General features: G+C 36.0%; 1 protein-coding gene across 2 annotated transcripts in view; it reads left to right on the forward strand.

Annotated features, from left to right (window-relative positions):
* The window catches only part of KITLG (KIT ligand), a 92,774-nt gene that overhangs the window by 31,300 nt on the left and 40,790 nt on the right, over nucleotides 1–20,684 (forward strand). For both annotated transcript variants that reach the window (XM_037846814.1, XM_037846813.1), the window contains exons 2-3: nucleotides 1,817–1,930; nucleotides 13,407–13,469. In XM_037846814.1, coding sequence (XP_037702742.1) covers nucleotides 1,817–1,930; nucleotides 13,407–13,469 — 177 coding nt within the window. The remainder of the gene's footprint in view (nucleotides 1–1,816; nucleotides 1,931–13,406; nucleotides 13,470–20,684) is intronic.

Here is a 20,684-nt window from a genome sequence, read left to right on the forward strand (position 1 = left end):
TACATTATATTCTGATTCCATTTTCTGTAGCGAGTTTGGCTATTCTGAGTCACTCCCCCAGAGTCTAATCAAATCTGGGTGAGCTGATAGAATTGCTTTTCCACATCTGCAATAGAAATTCTCGAAGCAGACCATGGCAATACTTAAGATTTTAACAAGCCCCTCCTCATGCTCATTCTTTTCTAAATTCCTTAAGACTTTATTTATAAGTTACAGATATTTAATAATGTGCATAATAGAGAGGTGACCCCACAGTATTCAGAATAGCCTTAAATGAAATGAAGAAGGATTACTGCTAAAATAGACCATAATGGTAAAGCACTACAGATTGATTGTTAAAACCCAATAAAAAGGTTTTTAATTTTGTTTACAAGCCACTGTATCCATATAGGAAGCATTGTGGTCTTAGAAATTTAGCAAGTGATAATCATTATTTGTTCCAGTGTAAATTCTAGTTATTAATTGGAAATAATAATCGGATCCAAGCTACACAAATAGGAAAGATTGCCAGCCTTGTGCAGCTGAGCTTTTATGTAATTTTAAGATGATATAAGCAACTGATAGCTCATAAAAGAAATCCCACAGATTTTATTTATCTTCACATCTCCATGCCTTTGCTCATGCTGTTTATTTTTCCTGTAATGCTCTTCCCTTCTTTGCCGACTCTTGGAAACTCCTTGTCCTCCAAATTGCATCGAGACTCAACTTCTCTCTCCAGCTTTTCTTGGCACTGTCATCCTACCATGGGTTCTCCTCCTTAAGGTTAATTGATTAATTGCTTCCTCCTCCACGTTCTCAAAGCATTTATCACAGGGCGTGCTTGTTAATTTATTTACCTGCCTCCAAGTTTCAAGGGTGCCTTCATCATCTTTGTTTCCCTAGTGACTAGTGTATAGCACCTGTCTCATAGTAGGTGCTAAATAAATGGCTTATTAAATTTGAACATTACATTATTTTTTTTTTTTTTACCTTGCCCACTGATTCATCCAGCAAATATTTATTCAGGGCTTTTTATGTGCAAGGTGCTGCATTAAGTGTTGTAAAGATACCAAAAGAAGTCTGATAACCAAGTTCTTAAGAACCTAAAGTATAGTATAATAAGGGAAATTAAATCATGCATAAAACTAACACATGGTAGAAAGGGCTCATTTTCAAAGGTATATCTATATAGTTATATATCAGGTTTATAAAAGGAAGTTATTACTTCCTGGTAAGTTTTAAGAATGTCTTCTTATTGGCTAAGAAAATATTTTTCCTTATTAAATGTTTAAAAAGCTTTAATTCAAAATAATGATTAAATGGGATTAAATTCTGTCCTGGATCTAAAAATATAACTTTCTCCCTCATTTTAACTTGTTGTACTATTTTAGACTATTGGGTTAAAACATTGCTCAAGAGTTATGCTGCTACATGCCAAACAGCCTACTTTTAAAGTAAAAAGAGAGAGTTTCTTTTGGTGCCTTAAGGTATGAATTTTATGCATTCCCTGATTATTGGAAGGCATTCTAAATGATAAATCCATTGCATGTTCCTACAAGTTCATTCCTAATTGCCATTAAGAAATTGGCTGTGGAAAACTTTTGACAAAAAGTTAGCAATAATATCATTGAAATGAGATTTTTTATTTTAGCTGAGAATTTTTTAAACATTTGGTCAGTGTGGCTTGAATGCTTAGAATTTAATTATGCTTAAGCAAATAAGATATTTTTGACTATGGTAAATTGGCCTTTTCCACAGCAAGGCATAAGATGTATAATAGTTTAAATGATGGGAGATTTTAATGGGTGGTCAACAAGCAATTTTTGTTTTCATTTAGACTTGGATTATCACTTGCATTTATCTTCAACTGCTCCTGTTTAATCCTCTCGTCAGAACTACAGGGACCTGCAGGAGTCGTGTGACTGATGATGTGAAAGACGTTACAAAATTGGTAAGTAAGGAACGCTTTCGATAGCTGTGACTTTTTTTGTGCACTTGTTGATAACATATCAGGCTTTTGAAAACCAAAGTACGTATTTTTCCGAGAAAAGGAAGGGAATCATTGAGTTATTCTAAAGGGTTTATGGAGAACAGGTAAGGAGATAGTTAAAGTCTTGGAGAATATGTTGGCAAAATTGGCCCATTGGACACCACTGCAGTGACTCAGTTTCTTTGTGGGTCCTTTCCTCTCAGGACACTGGAGACTCTGCCACGCCACCTTGTTCCCCATTATCTCTTTAGTGGGTTCCTCAGTGTGTCTTATTTCCCCTCCATGTGCCTTCCCAGCTGCTCTTCTCTCACAAGCCTAACAAAAGGACATCTGAGATGACCACTCTCCCCTTTATAGAGCATGAGGACCACGTCACATGTGGGTGAACATTTGCTCCCTCAGTGAATGTAGCTGGAGGAGTGATTTGCTGCCCAAATGTTGAATGGACTCAATCTCTCATATTTGTCACATGGAAACTTTTTCCTTAGGAAAAGCCATTTTCTCCTATTTTTGCACTGGTGCCTTTTGGTCCATTTCAGGTTCATGCCATGCTTCTCATAAGATGCAGTGATAGAGAGGGCTTAATACAACATCTGGAAGGCATTTTTCTCAACTCACACACACTAGGGAGGATTTACATGCTCATTTGTCCTGCAGCCTGTGATTTCAGGATGAACAAAGTTTCAGAAGCAGTTTTGTAAGTTCCTGCTTCAAAATAGCCAGTTAGGTTACAGTCAGTTATTTGAATATTGATTAGAGAAAAAAAGAAGTGATGTGAGAATAGGGAAGAAATGATGCTTGTAATGTGGAAAGAAGAAAGAAATGTGTTTTTCTATAATTGTTGACTTAATTATGTATGGAGTGGAAGGGCCTCTGTTCATTGTCCCTTGCTCTTGATGTAAATTTCCTATTTTCTTTTTGTTTTTGGCTTTATAACTGAAATTCAAAACAAGTTTGTTTTTTATTTTAAAATTACTTTATTTATCAAATAAAAAAATTTTTCCAAACAAAATACAGCAAAGTAATAAGAAAGACAAATATCCTGAAATAACTTCATTCCTTCCAATATACTCCTACCATGGAGTATACACTATGGTCAGAGTCTTATTAGCTTAGCCTCAATTCAGAATTAGAAATACATACAGAGAGAGAGAGAGAGAGACAAATTATGCAGGTTTCCTTAGCTTGAAATCCAAGGGGCCCAGGTTTAAAAGTATTCTTTGATGTAGCACCTGACGATGTGTGAACAAGTTTTATTTGAGGGGCTGGTGACCAAAAGCAGCACAACATTTTTGTACTATATGTCCAGCCTGGGTGTTGGCTATAGGGATGGGGAAAGGTGGAAAATATGTTTTAGAAATATAGATCATGGTCCTTTTCTTAAAGTTGCTTGTTAGTTGTGATCCAAGAAACAATACTAAAAAGATAATAGGCATTTATATACTAAATTTTGAGTGTACTGGTAGAAGGCATTCATTAAATGTTTATCAAATGAATGAAGAAATGATGTGCTCCATTGTTCTCAAACTTTGGTGAACTTCACAGTCAACTGGGGTACTTACTAAAAATAGAGGTGGTTGGGCCCCACTCCAAAAACAAACTGATTTCAGTGGGTCAGGGGAGGGGCTCCAGGCATCTGCAATTTTAACAAATTTCTGAAGCCAGGTTTAAGAACTACTGCTTCAGATGATCTGTTCTCTTAAAGTTTAGAGACCAAAATGTCTTTTTTTATTTTTATTATGACTAGTTATATCTATATTGTATAGATTCATAAGGATGTCTGATTAATATAAGTCTTTAAAATATCTTTAAAGCAGGTCACAACAGAAAAATTACAGCTCTCATGGTGCTGCTGATACAATAGTGGGAAATAGAAATGAGCAGGGGAGGCCTACAGGGCCCCAGGAAGCAAATTTCAGATATGCAAGCAATGAATCATAGTTGAAAAGATGATTGATAGTTTCTAACAGACTGGGCATATCCAAGATTATCATGGTATTTAAGGAAAATTACTTGTAGGTGTTATTGAGTTTGAGAAATAATACTTAATAAGCACCATTTCCTGTGAAATGTCAAACCGATATTTTCAAGTGGCATATGTAGGTGAAACAAGCACCTCCAAGTTTCTCCAGTCATGGGTCTTTAACCTTCTGCTTATTATCAGTTTACCTCTCAACTGATACAAGAAATAGCAAGAAACATCAATAAGATGAGAAAGAAGAGAGACACCTGGAAAAGTGATACTAATATTGACAGTAAAATATAATTCTTCACTCTTAGGGCAAATGTCAAATCATTAAACTGAAGAAAGAGATTTTTCCCCCTCTTCCAACAAGTGGCTCAGGGAAGACAATTTAATTTCAACAGTTGCTTTAATGAAAATGAGTGTGGTTTCTTTGGATTATAATTTCTTGAAAACAATCCAAGTTAATAAAAAATAGGACCCTGAAGATCACATCTGGTTGAATAAAGACACGCACAGTTAGAGCATGTACTTCACAATTCCCAATCACAGAATATTTATACTCTACTTGGGGAGATGGGTCATAATAGCAACATATCAGTAGAATGCCATTAAAAAGATTTCATAATATAATACAAGGCCCAGACTGTGGTAATATGTTGATTAAGAGAATGAATTTTTGGAATCTGGCAGACCTCAGTTTAAATATGAGCTCTTTGACCTTGGATAAGTAACTACCTTTTTAAGTCTCAGTTCCTCCTTCACAATTTTGTGGTATAAATTAAATGACAGAATGTATATATACATTTTTAAACACAGCCAATGTCACATAAACTCTTTGTGCCTCAGTTTCCTCATCAGTATAGTGGAGATATTAAAAGTACTTAACTTCCTAGAGTGACTGTGAGGACTGTGTAATTAATAGAACAGTACCTGGCACATAGTGGTGCCTGCTGAGAATTAGCTATTAGTAGGGGTTATAGTAGTGGCATTTGTAGGATTATAGGATGTTGGAGCTGGAAGAGAACTTAGAAGCAATCTAGGCAAACTATTATAAATAAGGAAATGGAGAGCCAAGAATGGTGAGACCCAGCTTCTGGTCCCATTACCAGGACCTTGACTTTGAAGACAGTGATTTTCAAACTCTATCTTGGAGCCCACAAAACTGGTATGCTTTTATTTACGTATCTGGGTTTCCAAATAAGACTTGTCTTGAAAAACATATTCAGCTTAAGAAAAATGTTTGAAAGCCACTGCTTTTAACCAGAATTCTGTGGAACCTCATCTGAGAAGCATCCATCCAGAATCTCTTGGGGTATTTATTAAAATTACAGATATTAGGGATTCATCATAGAAATATTGAATCCCAACTTGTGGGGATGGGGTGTAGGAATTTTAATGGTTTTGACTAGCATCCCAGGTGATAGTTATTTACATAAAAGTACCAGGACTTCTGCATAGGTGATAATGCTTATAATGTTGGGTTGTTTCCTTTTTTTTCTTTTCATGTTTTAAAAGAAGCTATGGGTTCCCATCCTTAGCCTGAAATTCATTAGTCCTACCAATTTAAACTGCAACACCAGTGACTTTTGAGTTTTATGGATATAAGTAATCACAAACTTTCTCTAAAGATTGGTGGGGCAAATTCATCTTGAATTAGCAGGAATACTGTTTTGTTTGAATACTAGCTGCACTATTACTTAGCTGAGTGACCTTGGACAAATCACTGAATCTTTCTGGAATTCAATTTCCTGATCCATAAAATGAAGAACATGGGCAAGATCAGTAGTTCTGAATCCAAGATTCATAAACCTCATATCCTGTCACATGGAAACACAAGTTGTGCCTACATGCGCCTATGTGCATTTCTGAGGGGAGGGTGCATAGCTTTCATTGGCTTCATAGAGAAGTCTGTAATTCCCTCCCCCCAAAAGATAATACCTATTAAATTAGAGAACTTGGGGGCTCTTTTCAGCTCTAAAATTCTTTTTATTCATAATATGCCTCCAGGTTGCACCTTGTGGAATAATTCACTAATTCTTTGACTAAAGAAGGTGATATAGAATGAGAGAACTTTGCTTTGCTTGCATAACCTTGGTACATTTTATTTGAGGGAAAGAAACTCAGCTGAAAATACTCCTTCCCTCTGCACCCAGCAATTTTTGCAATTGAAATAGTTCCTTTGCAGTCTCTACCAGTTCTGCCTTTGCATTAGGTGGCAACTTGCATTGTGCCCACAAATCTTAAGTTTGTTTGCTTGGGAGTGATTCTCACGTCGCAGAAGCACATGATTTATGGCTTTACTGTCGATTTTTTTTTTTTTTTTTAAATTTCTTCTTGGACACTTTGTACTGCCCCTCCAGTCCCCATGGTTTTCATTTGAAATCCTTCTGGCATGTTTACTCAGCATAACAGTTCATCCATTTACAGAACATTTTGCTTTGTTTCTAAAAAATGTTGCAAGACTTGTTTTAAATGGCAAAGTCAGACCTACCTAAAGAAAGGGCAAGTATCTGGGAAGAGGATGAATGAATCTTTAAAAACTCATATCTGTGGGACAATTAGGTTTGCAGCTTCCAGTGGTTCTAAGTGTTAATGTAAGGAGGAATCCAAATCGCCAAATAGTTCAAATTAATTTTCACCTTTAGTTCTCCCTACTAAATGTTCTGTCTCCTGAGTGTTTAGTTCTTCTTACTATTAAATGTTCCCTTCATTTGTGATGATGTTTTGATATCATTTGGGGAATTTAATTAATGTGGCTTTTTTCCTTTTTAATAATATTTTTATCTTTAAATATCTATTGAGTAATGATGTGTCTTCCTCAAAATGTTTTTTTTTCTTCTGTTTTTTTAAAAAGTTGAACTGAGTTGCCTAACTTTTGAGTTTGCATTTTGGTTTTCAAAAATATGTTTGAATTGTAGTATATTCTGACTTTCTAACATAGACAAAATCTACAGTATTACATGTTGGATGTTGATTCAAATATTCAACAAATTTTATTCAGGTCTTCCCAAACACAAAATGTTTCTGTAAAGTCAATCATATTTCAATTTTAACATAGGAAAATATTTTCTAGAAAAAAAAATCTCCAGATAAAATTTTAAGAAGATTGATGACAAAGCAGATAAACGAATTGTTTCTTTAAGGTAGGGAACTGTCGCATCCCTACCCTGTAAAGGTGCAGTTATTCTCTTATCTTTTCAAGGTCAGTCTACAAGTCAGTTAAGTAGGATTAGAACTTAGGAATTCGTGAGTTTTCTGGTCTTGTGGCTAGTGCTTTTTTTAAGTTGGGTATATTTATCCTTGACTCCTAGAGTTTAACTTAACAGGAAGTTATAAAATGTCCTTAGTTAATAAATTTTCATACTTAGAATGGTCAGTTTTGAATAATTCTGATTTTTATTATGCTTCAAACAGTATATTTTTCAAATATAGTTATTCGTAAGCATCCCGCCAATGATGTCTAAGCAACTTATTTCGTGAGACTTAGGGACCTCAAAAATGTTTGACTCATGAGACCCCATATGTTTCAGATCAGTGATCTGGATGGGGACTTAAAGAGTTCTGGCTTTAAATTCTTTTTCTCCTAACAGCCCAGATACCTCCAGGGTATGGGATGCAGCCAGTATCTTTTGGGCCTGCAGACTTTTTCTTGGTTGAGTTTCCCACATTCTGCATGCTATTTCCCCATGAGCTGTTTTCAATGTCTTTGAGTATGGTCAACCATCAAGACATCCAAAAAGACAGCAAATGGGACTCCATCTAGTAAAGTTAGCCTATCATCAAGTAACTGACGTCCTCACACTCCAAACCATGCTCATTGGAATAATTTCATGTTTGGTAACATTTTCCATCAATTAAGTTCTGTTACTTTGCCCTGAACTTATTTTACTAGAATAGATTTGTTTTAAAAATATGTAGCCCCATCCATTTAATCCTACTAGTAGAAATCTTCCCTGGAATCTAGACCACCTTTCTGCTTTTCTAGCTTGTAGACTCTATATAAATTAAGACAAATTCATCACTTTCTTAATGATCTTCTAACCCATTCCCTGTTTCTAGTCTCTTCTTGCTCCAGTCCAACTTTCCAGACAAATCTTCCTACATTTACCATCTTGATTCCTCCCTGCTTAAACACATTCACTTTGGCCCCATAGCTTTTACAAGAAAGTTAAATCAGACTGAATTTTTAGTGATGATCTAGTTCACTCCCTTCATTTTACAGATGAAGAATGGAAGTTCCACAGACACAAAGCAATGTGCATAAGGCTAAAGGAACCTGCTGTAGGTTTCTGGTAGTAGAACTGCTCCCATGAACCTCACTGCCTCCCATTTGACCACCTTAGCCCGGCATTCAGGTCCCTGTCTATGTGGTTTTCGTGGTTAATTTTTTCTTTTTCATCTCCTGCAGTCTGATTTATATGTCTCTGGTCTCCCATTTCTTTGCCTTTGCATATGTCCCTTCCTCTATCTAAGAATGCTCCACCCACTTGCAATTAATAAAAATAGAAACTCATTCTTGCTCACACATCTTGCTAAGCATTAAGTATATTATATGAGTGATTTAACTTAATCCTTACAAATCCAGTAGCTACATTCTATTTAATTCCCATTTTACATACACGGAAATCGAGTCTTAAGTAGATTAAATTACTTGCCCCAGCTCTCTGGGTTAAGAAGGGCCAGGATCCAACCCTAGCTGTGTGTCTCTAGACCCTGTGCAGTTGACTCTTTCATCAGACTAGCTTTCTCTAAGGAACATCTTCCAAGTTTCAGGCCAAAGGCTTCCTCTACTTTACAGAACTTTTCCCAATGATCAGTATACATCAGAGAAGCCAAATTTATCACAAGTTATTGGTGCTTTCAGGATGCTATTCAATATAATATAAATGCTTAGAAAGTAATATAATAATTCATGTAGTGACCATACAAGTTTACCATCTGACTTCCTTAGTTCTCTCTCCTTTGGAAGGAGCCAAAGAAAACCAGGAAAGTGATGATGGGGAGACTTCTGTAGACAACTGTGCTGAGTACTAGATCCAGGGTTTTTTCCTCCCTCCACCAGTACTCCTGATGCCTGTGACCTTGGAGATATGCCTGTTAACTTCTCTGTGCCTCCATGTACTCATCTGTAAAATGGACTTATATGGGCTTGTGGTAGAGACTGCATATGAAAACTTGTTATACATGGTATACTTTCAAAATTAGTATTGTTTTTCAGTCCAATCAGAAATTAAGTATCAATAAATAAACTTAAATATCCTCCAAGTAATAAGGTATGGTGATTTCAGTGTCTTGGTCAGAGAGTTTCCTGAAAACTTTCTTTGACTTCCTTGAGCCAATCTTTGTATATAAATTACTACTAAAATGGAATTTCCAAACAATGAGATGCCACCATGCATATATTAGAATGGCTACAATCTAAAACACCGACAATACCAAATGCTGGTGGGGATGTGGAGCAACAGGAACTCTTTCTTTGCTGGTAGGAATGCAAAATGATACAGCCACTTTGGAAAACAGTTTGGCAGTTACGTACAAAGCTAAACATAGGATCATAATATGAACCAGCAATTGCAATGCTACGTATTTACCCAAAACATGATCCAGCAATTGCAGTGCTAAGAATTTGCCCAAAATGTATGGAAAACTTAAGTACACACAAAACCCTGCACACAATGTTTATGGCAGTTTTATTCATAACTGCCAAAAATTGGAAGCGATAAAGATATCCTTCAATAAGTAAATGGATAAAAAAACTGTGGTATATCCATATAGTGCAATAGTATTCAGCAATCAAAAAAAAAGAGAGAGAGAGAGAGAAAAGAAAAGAAAAAGAGCTTTAAACTCCCCCCAAAACTTAAAGGAACCTTAAATGCCTATTTCTAAATGAAGGAAGCCAGTCTGAAAAGGCTACATATTGATATTCTGGAAAAGACAAAACTACAGAGATAGTAAAGTGATCAGTGGTTGCTAGGGGTTTGGGGAGAGAAGGGGAAGGGATGAATAGATGGTGCACTGATACTGTAATGGTGGCTACACGACATTATGCATTTGTCAAAACCCTTAGAGCTGTGGAACACAAAGAGTGAACCCTAATGTAAACTGTGGACTTCAGTAAATAATAATGTATCAATAATGGCTCATTAATTGAAACAAATGTACCACACTTATGCAAGATATTAATAATAGAGGAAACTATGTGCAAGGGGACAGAGGATATAAGGGAACTCTACTTTCTGTAAACCTAAACTGCTCTAAAAAATAAAGTCTGTTAAAAAGATATTGGCCAGTGAATCTCTAACATTTTCTCTGTTCTTTAGATAGATACCCAGGTCCTAAGTTTTCTGAAAACTAGTTCAATCAATCCTGTTATTTACATAAATTTTTAAATAATGTAAACTATGCTGTAAGAAGGGGCTAGATTTGTGTTCAGAATACCTGCCATTTCTTGCCATGTTTCTCCATCCGAAATAGCTTTAATTTACATGGTTGGTTCATAAAGAAACAGAATGTTGCTGCTTGGTCTCATATTACAGGCTCACACCTGCAAAGGTATTTATTTTGTCTTTGCTGCTAGGGCTTACGCTGAGCACATGACATAAAACAACTAGGTCATTTTGCTTTTCAAAGATGATATGACAATTCAGAAGACAAAATGAATTATAGGAGCATGGTGGTAAGTTTGACCAAGAGGAGGAAGGCTAAGCATAAAGAACATGAGAGTGATCCTAAAGTAAATGGAAAAAGTGGGAAAGACCTTCCATGGCATCCCTGATGTGTTTTCACTAGGGAGAGAAGATTCTGTTTTCCTGGGATGGCATGAGGAGGGATGATGGTGGACCTTCACTAATGGGGAGAATACCTCGGATAAGTGTCCAGAGAGTAGGTGAAAATGTGTAATGGGGGTTCTGCTGTCAGGGAGACCTAGGTTCCAATCCAGACTTAACACATGGTTAACATGTGGTAGCCATGCAATCTGGGTCCAGTTGCTTGACCTTGCTGAGCCTCGATTTCTTTATCTGTGAAATAGGGATATCACAGAGATCTGAGGATTGGATGGGCCCTTAATGAGCACAGCACATGGGATATATTAAATATTTATTAAGTGTTAGAAACTGTTACTGTTATGATCAAGTGAACTGAGAAAGCAAAGGAGCAACCAGACAGATCAGGTGGCTCATCTGGGGGTTAGGAAGGGGTGGTAGAGATGAGTGTGAGTTGGTACCACTGAAAGGAATGTGGTAATGAGCGCAATGGGATCAGTTATAACCTTGGCCCCCCTCTGACTGCCTATGCCATTGCCTGAAATGTTTTCTCACTGAATTGTTCTCAGATTCTACAAGCTAATGGCAAGACCAAGAAGAAGCTTGTGTATTGTGCTGTGAAACTTGTCAGGGATGACCTAGTTCAGCAACCAGGCACATGATCTCTGTTTACTGTAGGAAAAATAAAGTTGTTAGAGACAGAATGAAGGGGAACCTAAGACTGCAAAGCAAGGTAGAATTGAGGATGTAATGGTGAAACAACACTTTTTTACACTGTATATTGTTTTAAGACCCGATAGACCAACCCACTGTTGACTCTTTTATTCAGCTGGGAATTCTAACAGTGATGTAAAAGAAAGGTAGAGATGAGGGAGCTGGTCTGTTTGTAGGAAGGGAGTTAGAAGAACCTAGAACTCCATAACTTCCTGGGATATATGCCTGGAAAATTGGTTGCCAATATAGCTCTCAATAAAAAACATAGCTTGAGTGTTTGGCACATTCCCTCATCTCAGTTCATAAAATGATCATTTGACTACTTTCTTAAAGCAGTTATTTTAGGTTAGTTGTCTTTTTCTCACTCCCTTGTTATGTTATGGTTTTGTTTGAAATGTTTTTTTAACTGTATTTTTTTATATAGTTAATTAAAAAAAAAGTTAATTAAACAAAAAATGAGAAATATATGCAGAATCCCCTTGAGGAGCTGGTGGAGAATGCAGGGGTGTTGGGCTTCCCCACCTCGATGGTTGCTGATGTGCTCACAGACATAGGGGACTGGTGGTTTGATGGGCTGAGCCCTCTACTACAGGACTTGCCCTTGGGAAGACTTGCTGCAAAGGAGAGGCTAGGGGTCCCTTTAATTGTGCCTAAGAGCCTCCTCCTGAATGCCTCTTTGTTGCTCAGATGTGGCCCTCTCTCTCTAGCTAAGCCAACTTAGCAGGTGAAATCACTGCCCTCCCCGGTACGTGGGATCTGACACCCAGGGGAGTGAATCTCCCTGGCAACGTGGAATATGACTCCTGGAGAGGAATCTAGATCTGGCATCGTGGGATGGAGAACATTTTCTTGACCAAAAGGGGGATGTGAAAGGAAATGAAATAAGTTTCAGTGGCTGAGAGATTCCAAAAGGAGCTGAGAGGTCACTCTCGTGGGCACTTTTACACACAATGTAGACAACTCTTTTTGTCTAATGAATTGGAATAGCTAGCAGTAAATACCTGAAACTATCTTGAATCCTTAAGACGATTGTATAAAAATGTAGTTTATGAGGGGTGACAATGTGAGTGGGAAAGCCATATGGACCACAATCCCCTTTGTCCAGTGTATGGATGAATTGAGTAGAAAAATGGGGGCAAAAAAAAAAAAGGCACCCAGTGTTCTTTTTTACTTTAATTGTTCTTTTTCACTTTAATTTTTATTCTTATTATTTTTGTGTGTATGGTAATGAAAATGTTCAAAAATTAATTTGGGTGATGAATACACAACTATATAATGGTACTGTGAACAATTGAATGTATGCTTTGTATGACTGCATAGTATGTGAATGTAAATCAATAAAAATGAATTAAAAAAATAAAATGAGTAATTTGAAAGGAAAAAAAAGCATAGCTTGAGTGTTTGGCACATTCACTTATCTCAGTTCTTAACAATGACCATTTGATGTAGGTACACTTATCTCCATTAAACAGATGAGAGAAAACAGGGTACAGAGTGGTTAGATTTGATCCAAATTCTCTGATTCCAGATCTTCTGCTGGTTCACCTATGCCACAACGAATAATGGAAATATGTTAGATAATTTTTAAAGCCTCTAAAAGTAGCTAGGCAAACATTTGAAGCATCTCAAATGTTCAGTCAAGCAGCCCTATGCTGCTTAGATTCAAAAACTGTGTATCTAAATTATTTAAGTCCTAAAATATTTGCATATTCAAAATAGCACTGTTCTTTTGAAGTTGCACTGACATTTTTTAGGATCAAGATATAACAGTAGTTCTCAAATTTAGGCATGCACCAGAATCTCCTGGAGGGCTTGTTAATTAAATTTAGTAGGTCTGTTGTAGTCCAAAAAAAAAAAAAATTTGCATTAAAAAAGGTTTGTGTGTCTTTTTCTTAAAACCTCTAAAAACAATGCAATTTATTGATATGTATGAATTTTCTTATGTAATTCTTGTTTTATTTTGTTTGTTTCATTTTGGTTTTGGTTTCTCTAGGTGGCAAATCTTCCAAAAGACTATATGATAACCCTCAACTATGTCCCCGGGATGGATGTCTTGGTATGTAAACTGTTCATTTCTGAGTTCCATTTTAGTAGCTAACAAAAACAAATGGGATCATTCACACCAAGATAGGGAATTCTGTGCCATTTAGGAGTTTGCTAATATCAGGATTTGAAGAAGATATCTTTGGAATTTGACTTACACACATTTTTCACTCCAGCAATAGCTAAACTTTAGTTACGGGTGAGAATTAAAGCACAATTTAGGTACATGCTCTCAAAATAAATAAGATCATCTTTCTTAGAGCTAGCCACAAATTTCTCTTTTTCCTTGAGCCTCCACCCAAAAAAGTTTGACTGTAAAATTACATAATGTCCTTTCATTATGTGAGTCTTACAATTTGAGAGCACACAATATTTTATTTCTGAATTTTTATTATCAGTGTGATAGATTCTTGGAACTTTTAAAAACATGTGGTTTTGATTATACCTTACTTTATTACTTAAACCAAGAATTATGATTTTTCTCATTACATAGTGTCAAAATTCATATGCTAAGAAATAGTCCAAGCATAGAGGATAATGTAATACCTGTTTACCTACCACATAGCTTGCCAAACCTTACCATTTGTTCAATATTTGCTTCAAATGTATTTTTAAAATAATTAAATATTATAAATATAACTAAAGCTTCTTGCATACTCCTTCCCTAGCTCTATTAGTCCCCCTTTTGTATTTTAGGGGAACTATTATTCTGAGTTGGAAATTTCCATTCCAGTGCATGCTTTCAAGTCTTAGAGTGAGGATAGCATCCTTTGCAATTGTATGGAGCAAACTGGTACACAGTAGCCCTGCATGCTTTTATGCTTTTACTACAAACTATGTATCCATAAATAATGTATAATATTTTTACATATTTAAAAATTTCATGTTAATGCTATTACACTGCATATACCACTTTGCAACTTGCCTATGTTTTCAACATGGTTTTGACATGTATCATATTGCTCTGTGTTGATTTATTTTTAACTACTGTACCCTCTTCCTTGAATTAACTTTGCCCTACAAGTTAATATCTTTCCATAAGTTACCAAATACTTATTACTCATCTACCTTTTGCAAGTTGTTTCAAAACTGTCAGTAATTTGTGGATTAGGCTATCAAATTTATTACCAATTTAAAATAATGTATCACTCTGGGCTTCTGCTTAAAATGCCTTTCAAAGACATTAAGGCTATCATTTCAAGAGAATGGCAAAGGCTGTATTTCTTTTCATTAGTAAGCATTTTTAGCATGCATTAAAATTCCTTACAGAATGTACCTTTATGTTGAACCAGTTATCCTCAAGCCTAGGTCAACGTCTATCCTACTGAGTTAGCGGGAGTTCTCTGGAAACAATGCAAAATTCTAGCAGCCTGAAAGCTAATTAATTTAATAATTCAATTGTTAAGTCAGCAAATATTTGTTTAGGGAAAACTATGGCACAGACACTTTGCCAGGCACTTTGGGAGACAAACACAGTAGGCAATGGCCTTATGTTCAGAACCTCCTTAATAACCAGGAAAAGTTATTTGGCCTTTATATAAAACATTTCCATTTTCCAAATGATTTCACATATTCATTTCCTTGGATGGTGAATAAAAGTGTGCAGAAAGTGTGTAGGATAGCTATTACCATTCCTCCTTTACAGATGACACCCTAAGGTTTACAAGCACCCAAGTATTTTGCTCAGTGTTATTTATCAATGGTGACAGAGCCTTCAAAAGAAACCTGCAGGTTATGTGACCCTTAACCCTGGGTCACAGGATGTGGGGATCTAAAAAACTGCATTGGGGAGGAAAAATGTTCTGAGAGAATCATTTAAGTAATAAAGACCTACCCCTGCTTCTGAATGTTTGAGCCTTTAGGCCAGCGATTCCCGAACTGACTCAAATAAATCATGCTGCTCTTTGAAAAAACAACTTGTTAAGCTGACAGATAACTAAGTAGATAATTTTGTTCTGGTATAATCATAGTTTGTGCTAAGTTAGAGATTCCAGTATTGGCTGGTGATAGAAAAAGCCAAATTTACAAGAAAAAACAAAGTCGCCCAGTGCCACATATTTGTCACTTGTTCTATAATTGAGAAAAGTCCACTATTATTTGATCTTGGCATGCTATCCTGCCACAACTGGAGAACACAGTTCAAAACTTGGCCACCACAGTTGGCAAGAAAAACAAGCCCGTGCCTGGGACTTTGGGCAGATACAGGGGTCTTACTTACCCTTTGTTTTAAAATGTTAGTTTCTGCCAAGACCAGAGGAGTTTTCCCAGTCCGAGGCCCGCCTGCTCCTGATTAGTTGTCAGTGGTCCCAGTCCCAGCTGCCTTATCATTTGTCTTCAAACAATAGAGGGTGGAGTAAGTGAAGGTGGGTGCTAGAAAGATTGCCAGGTTGGGGGGTGCAGGGAGGGGGTCGGTAATAAACTTCTGCCTTAGGCACTGGGCAGAAAGAAGCTTCTAGAATAGAACACATTTTATTTTTTAAGTTGGTTTTAAAAATCAGCTAAATACTCCCAAAAAAGGAAAACTACTTTTTAAGGGCCTTCTTAGAAAATTACCTTGCAGATTCTCTCTTACAATAGGGTATGATTAACCAATTAGTATTTACATCTAACAATAATTACCAATTCTATTTTAAACTCTTAGAAACTACAATATTGCCAGACACTTAGGCATTCCTTTTACCTTTCTAACCTTAAAAATACCTAAACATTTCTGGTCCTTTCCATTTACTAGTAATGTTATTATAAAAAAAACAAAAATTGAATTGCTAGATTTGTGCCACACATCTGCATTCATGCTAACATCTGTAATTTTGTATAAACTATGAGTTGCTTGTAGTATTTGAGTAAAAATTCTTCATCAGTTTTTAATGAAAGCAAATTATATATTCAACCTTTTTAAAAAACTTCAGAAATTATTTCAAGTTGACAGAAAAGTTGCAAGATTATTCAGAGACCACCCATATAACCTTTAATTCACATTCACCTAATTTTAGTATTCTGCCTCATCTGCTTTATCAATTGCTTTCTTTCTGTATGTGCAGATGTGTTTCATTATTTTTTTCTGAGCTTCTTGAGAATATGTTTAACATCATGACTCTTTATCCCTAAATGCTTCAGTGTATATTTCCTAAATAAAGGAGATTCTCTTACATAGATACATAATGATTGTCAATATCAATAGATTTATTACTAATTAAAATACTTTATTGCCTATCTTCCTGGTTTTATCAAAGGGCCTGTTTTAGTTTCCTAGCTGTTAAAACAAATACCATACAATGAGTTGGTTTAACAACAGGAATTTATTGGCTCACGGTTTCAGAGGCCTGCTTCTTCCCAGGGTTGGTATCTTCTGGCTAGCCAGCAGTCTTTGGGGTTCCTTGGCTTTCCTGTCACATGGCAATACTCATGGTGATGTCTTCTTTCTCCTCTGTGTTCTCCTCTGTGTTCTCCTCTGTGTTCTGTTGACAGCTTTTAGCTGTTCCTGTGGCTTTTCTCTGTCTCACTTACACTCTCCTATAAAGGACTCCGGTAATCCAGATTAGAGCCCAACCTGATTTAGTTAGGTCACACCTTAAATGAAGCAACAGCTTGAAGAGATCACATTTTCAATGATCCACACACACTATAATGTGAACCAAGACCAAGAACATGTCCAAACTGGGGCACACAATTCAATCCACCACAGGGCCCAAAATGCCTTCCTTGTTGTTGATTTTGCATTTCTTTTCCTTCTGTACAAGGTCCATTCTAGGATCCCGGTTTTCATTTAGATATCATGTGGGCTAAGGCACAATAATGGCTCCCCAAAGATATTCCATCAAAATCTCTCAAACCTGTAAATATGTTACCTTTGATGGCAAAAAGGTCTTTGCAGCTAATTACTTTGCAGCTGTGATTAATTTAAGGATTTTAAGAATGGAAGTTTATCCTGGATTATCTGGGTAGGCCCAGTGTAATCACAAGTGTCCTTATAAGAGGAAGCTAGGAGTGTCAGAGCCAGAGAGGGAGAATTGGAGATGTATAGGTTTTGAACATGGAGGAAGGGTCTACAAGCTTAAGGAATGCTGTCAATGTCTCAGAAACTGGAAAAGTAAGGAAAGATCCTTCAAAAGAAACACAGCCTGACGACACCTTGATTTTTAGCCTAGTAAGACCAATTTTGGATTTTTTTAAGCCATAACTCTGTGGTAACTTGTTATAGCAGCAATGAGATACTGACATTAAAATTTTTTAATAATACAGCCCCTGTCCCCCCCCCATAGAGTGTTTCTTATTTGGGAGTTTGATATTTAATTCAGGCAATGCATTTCCAGCCATAATTCTACATAAGTGATGATGTGTCCTTCTCAGGTTATCTCATCCAGAGATACAAAATATCCATCTTCCCTTCATGGTTCTGTTAGTTTAGATCTCCATGTTAAGATGAACAGCTATTTCTATATATTTACTCACTAGCAACTAATATCAGTCCTTGGGAAGACACTTTAAGACCATGTAAATATTCTGCTCCTCATCAAAGTCCCCCAACCCCTTAACATCCATCTATGGATGATTTTTAACTGAAGTAATCTCTACTGTGATGTCATCCTCAGTTTTTTTTTATTATTATTAATTTTTATTAGAGAAGTTGTGAGTCTACAAAACAATCATGATAAGATACAGAATTGCCTTACACCCATCCCACCACTAGCACCTTGTAATATTGTGGAATGTTTGTTACTATTGATGATAGCACTTTTTAAAATAGTTGCTTTATTTTTAAAAGTAGCTACCTTTGTTACAATTGATAAAAAATTATAAAACATTATTAAAATAGTTCTATCATCCATTATTTACATTAGGTGTATGTTTCTCCTCATATACCACTCTATTATTACCACCTCATCATAAATTTGTTATATAACCCATGAAAGAACATTCTTATACTTGTACTATTAACTATAGTCCATCATGTCCAAAGTAAGGTTCTCTGTACTGTACAGGCCTATGTTTTGTCTTTTTATTTTTATTCTAGTAACATATACATCCTAAAGTTTCCTCTTGTAACTACTTTCACCTGTATAGTTCAGTGCTATTCATTACACTCACAATAATGTGCTGCCATCACTGCCATCCATTTCCAAACCTTTACCATCAGCCAAAATAAAAATTCTGTATAAGTGAAGCATCAACTCCCCATTCTCTAATCCCAGTCTATTGCCTGGTAACCTATATTCAGGATTCTAACTCTATGAGTTTGCTTATTAGTTAATAACAGTGAGATCATACAATATTTTTGTCCTTTTGTGTCTGGCTTATTTCACTCAAAATAATGTCCTCAGGGTGCATCCATTTTGTTGCATGCAGCAGGACTTCATTCCTTTTTACAGCTGAATAATATTCCATTGTATGTACATAACACATTTTGTTTATCTGCTCATCAATTCGATGGACACATGACTTGCTTCCACCTTTTGGCAATTGTGAATAATGCCTCTATGCATCTCATTGTGCAAATGTCTGTTCAAGTTCCTGTTTTCAGTTCTTCTGTGTATATACCTAGTAGTGGGATTGCTGGGTCATATGGCAATTCTATACTTAGCTTCCTGAGGAACGACCAGACTGTCTTCCACAGTGGCTACACCATTTTATATTCCTACTAACAATGAATTAGTGTTCCTATTTCTCCACTTCCTCTCTAACACTTGTAGTTTTCTGTTTTTTAAATAGTGGCCATTCTAGTGGGTGTGAAATGATATCTCATTGTGGTTTTGATTTGCATTTCCCTAATAGTTAGTGATGTTTGTCCATTTTCTAATTGGGTTATTTGTCTTTTTATTGTTGAATTGTGGGATTTCCTTGTATATTTTGGATATTAAAACCTTATCAGATATATGGTTTCCAAATATTTACTCCTGTTGAGTACATTGACTTTTCACTTTCTTGACAAAGTCCTCTGATGTACAAAAGTTTTTAATGTTGGGAAGGTCATGTTTATCTATCTTTCTTTTTGTTACTTGTGCTTTGTGTGTAAAGTCTAAGAAACCATTGCCTACCACAAGTTCTTAAAGATGCTTCTCTATGTTTTCTTCTAGCAGTTTTATGATCCTGGTTCTTATATTGAGATCTTTGGTCCATTCTGAATTAATTATTGTGTATGGTGTGAGATAGGATAGGGATCCTCTTTCATTCTTTTGCATATGGATATCCAGTTCACCCAACACCATTTGTTGAAGAGACTGTTATTTCTCAATTGAGTAGATTTGGCAACCTTGTCAAATATCAATTGGCTATAGTTGTGAGGTTCTATTTCTGAACCCTCAATTCAATTCTGTTGATTAATATATGTATCTTTATGCCAGTACTCTGTTGTTTTGACCACAGTAGCTTTGTATTATGCTTTAAAGTGGGAAGTGTGAGTCCTCCAACTTCATTCTTCCTTTTCAAGATGTTTCTGTCTATTCAGGGCTCCTCCCCCTTCCAAATAAATTTGATCATTGGCTTTTCCATTTCTAGAAAGTAGGCTGTTGGAATTTTGATTGGGATTGTGTTGAATCTGTAAATCAATTTGGGTAGGATTGACATCTTAACAATATTTAGTCTTCCAATTCATGCCCTTCCATTTATTTAGGTGTTCTTTGATTTCTTTTAGCAATGTTTTATAATTTTCTGCATATAAGTCCTTTACATCCTTGGTTAAATTTATTCCTGGATATTTGATGCTTTCAGTTGCTATTGTAAATGGAATTTTTTCTTGAGTTCCTCCTCCGATTGCCCATTACTAGTGTATAGAAACACTTCTTATTTTTGTATGTTGATCTTGTATCCTACCCCTTTGTTGAACTCGTTTATTAGCTCTAGTAGCTTTGTTGTATATTTTTCAGGACTTTCTCTATATAAGATCATGTCATCTGCAAATAGTGAAAGTTTTACTTTTTCCTTTCCAACTTGAATGTCTTTTATTTCTTTTTCTTGCCTAACTGCTCTAGCTAGAACTTCTAAGACAATGTTGAGTAACAGTGGTGACGATGAGTGTCTTTGTCTTGTTCCACATCTTAGTGGTAATGCTTTCAGTTTAACCACTGAGTAGGATATTAGCTGTGGGTTTTCATATATGCCCTTTATCATGTTGAGGATGTTTCCTTCTATTCCTATTTTTCTAAGTGTTTTTATCAAGAAAAGGTGCTGGATTTTGTCAAATGCCTTTTCTGCATCAATAGGGATGGTCATGTGGTTTTCCCCTTTCGAT

This window comes from Choloepus didactylus, chromosome 8, assembly GCF_015220235.1.
Source record: "Choloepus didactylus isolate mChoDid1 chromosome 8, mChoDid1.pri, whole genome shotgun sequence".
Classification (NCBI taxonomy): Eukaryota; Metazoa; Chordata; class Mammalia; order Pilosa; family Megalonychidae; genus Choloepus; species Choloepus didactylus.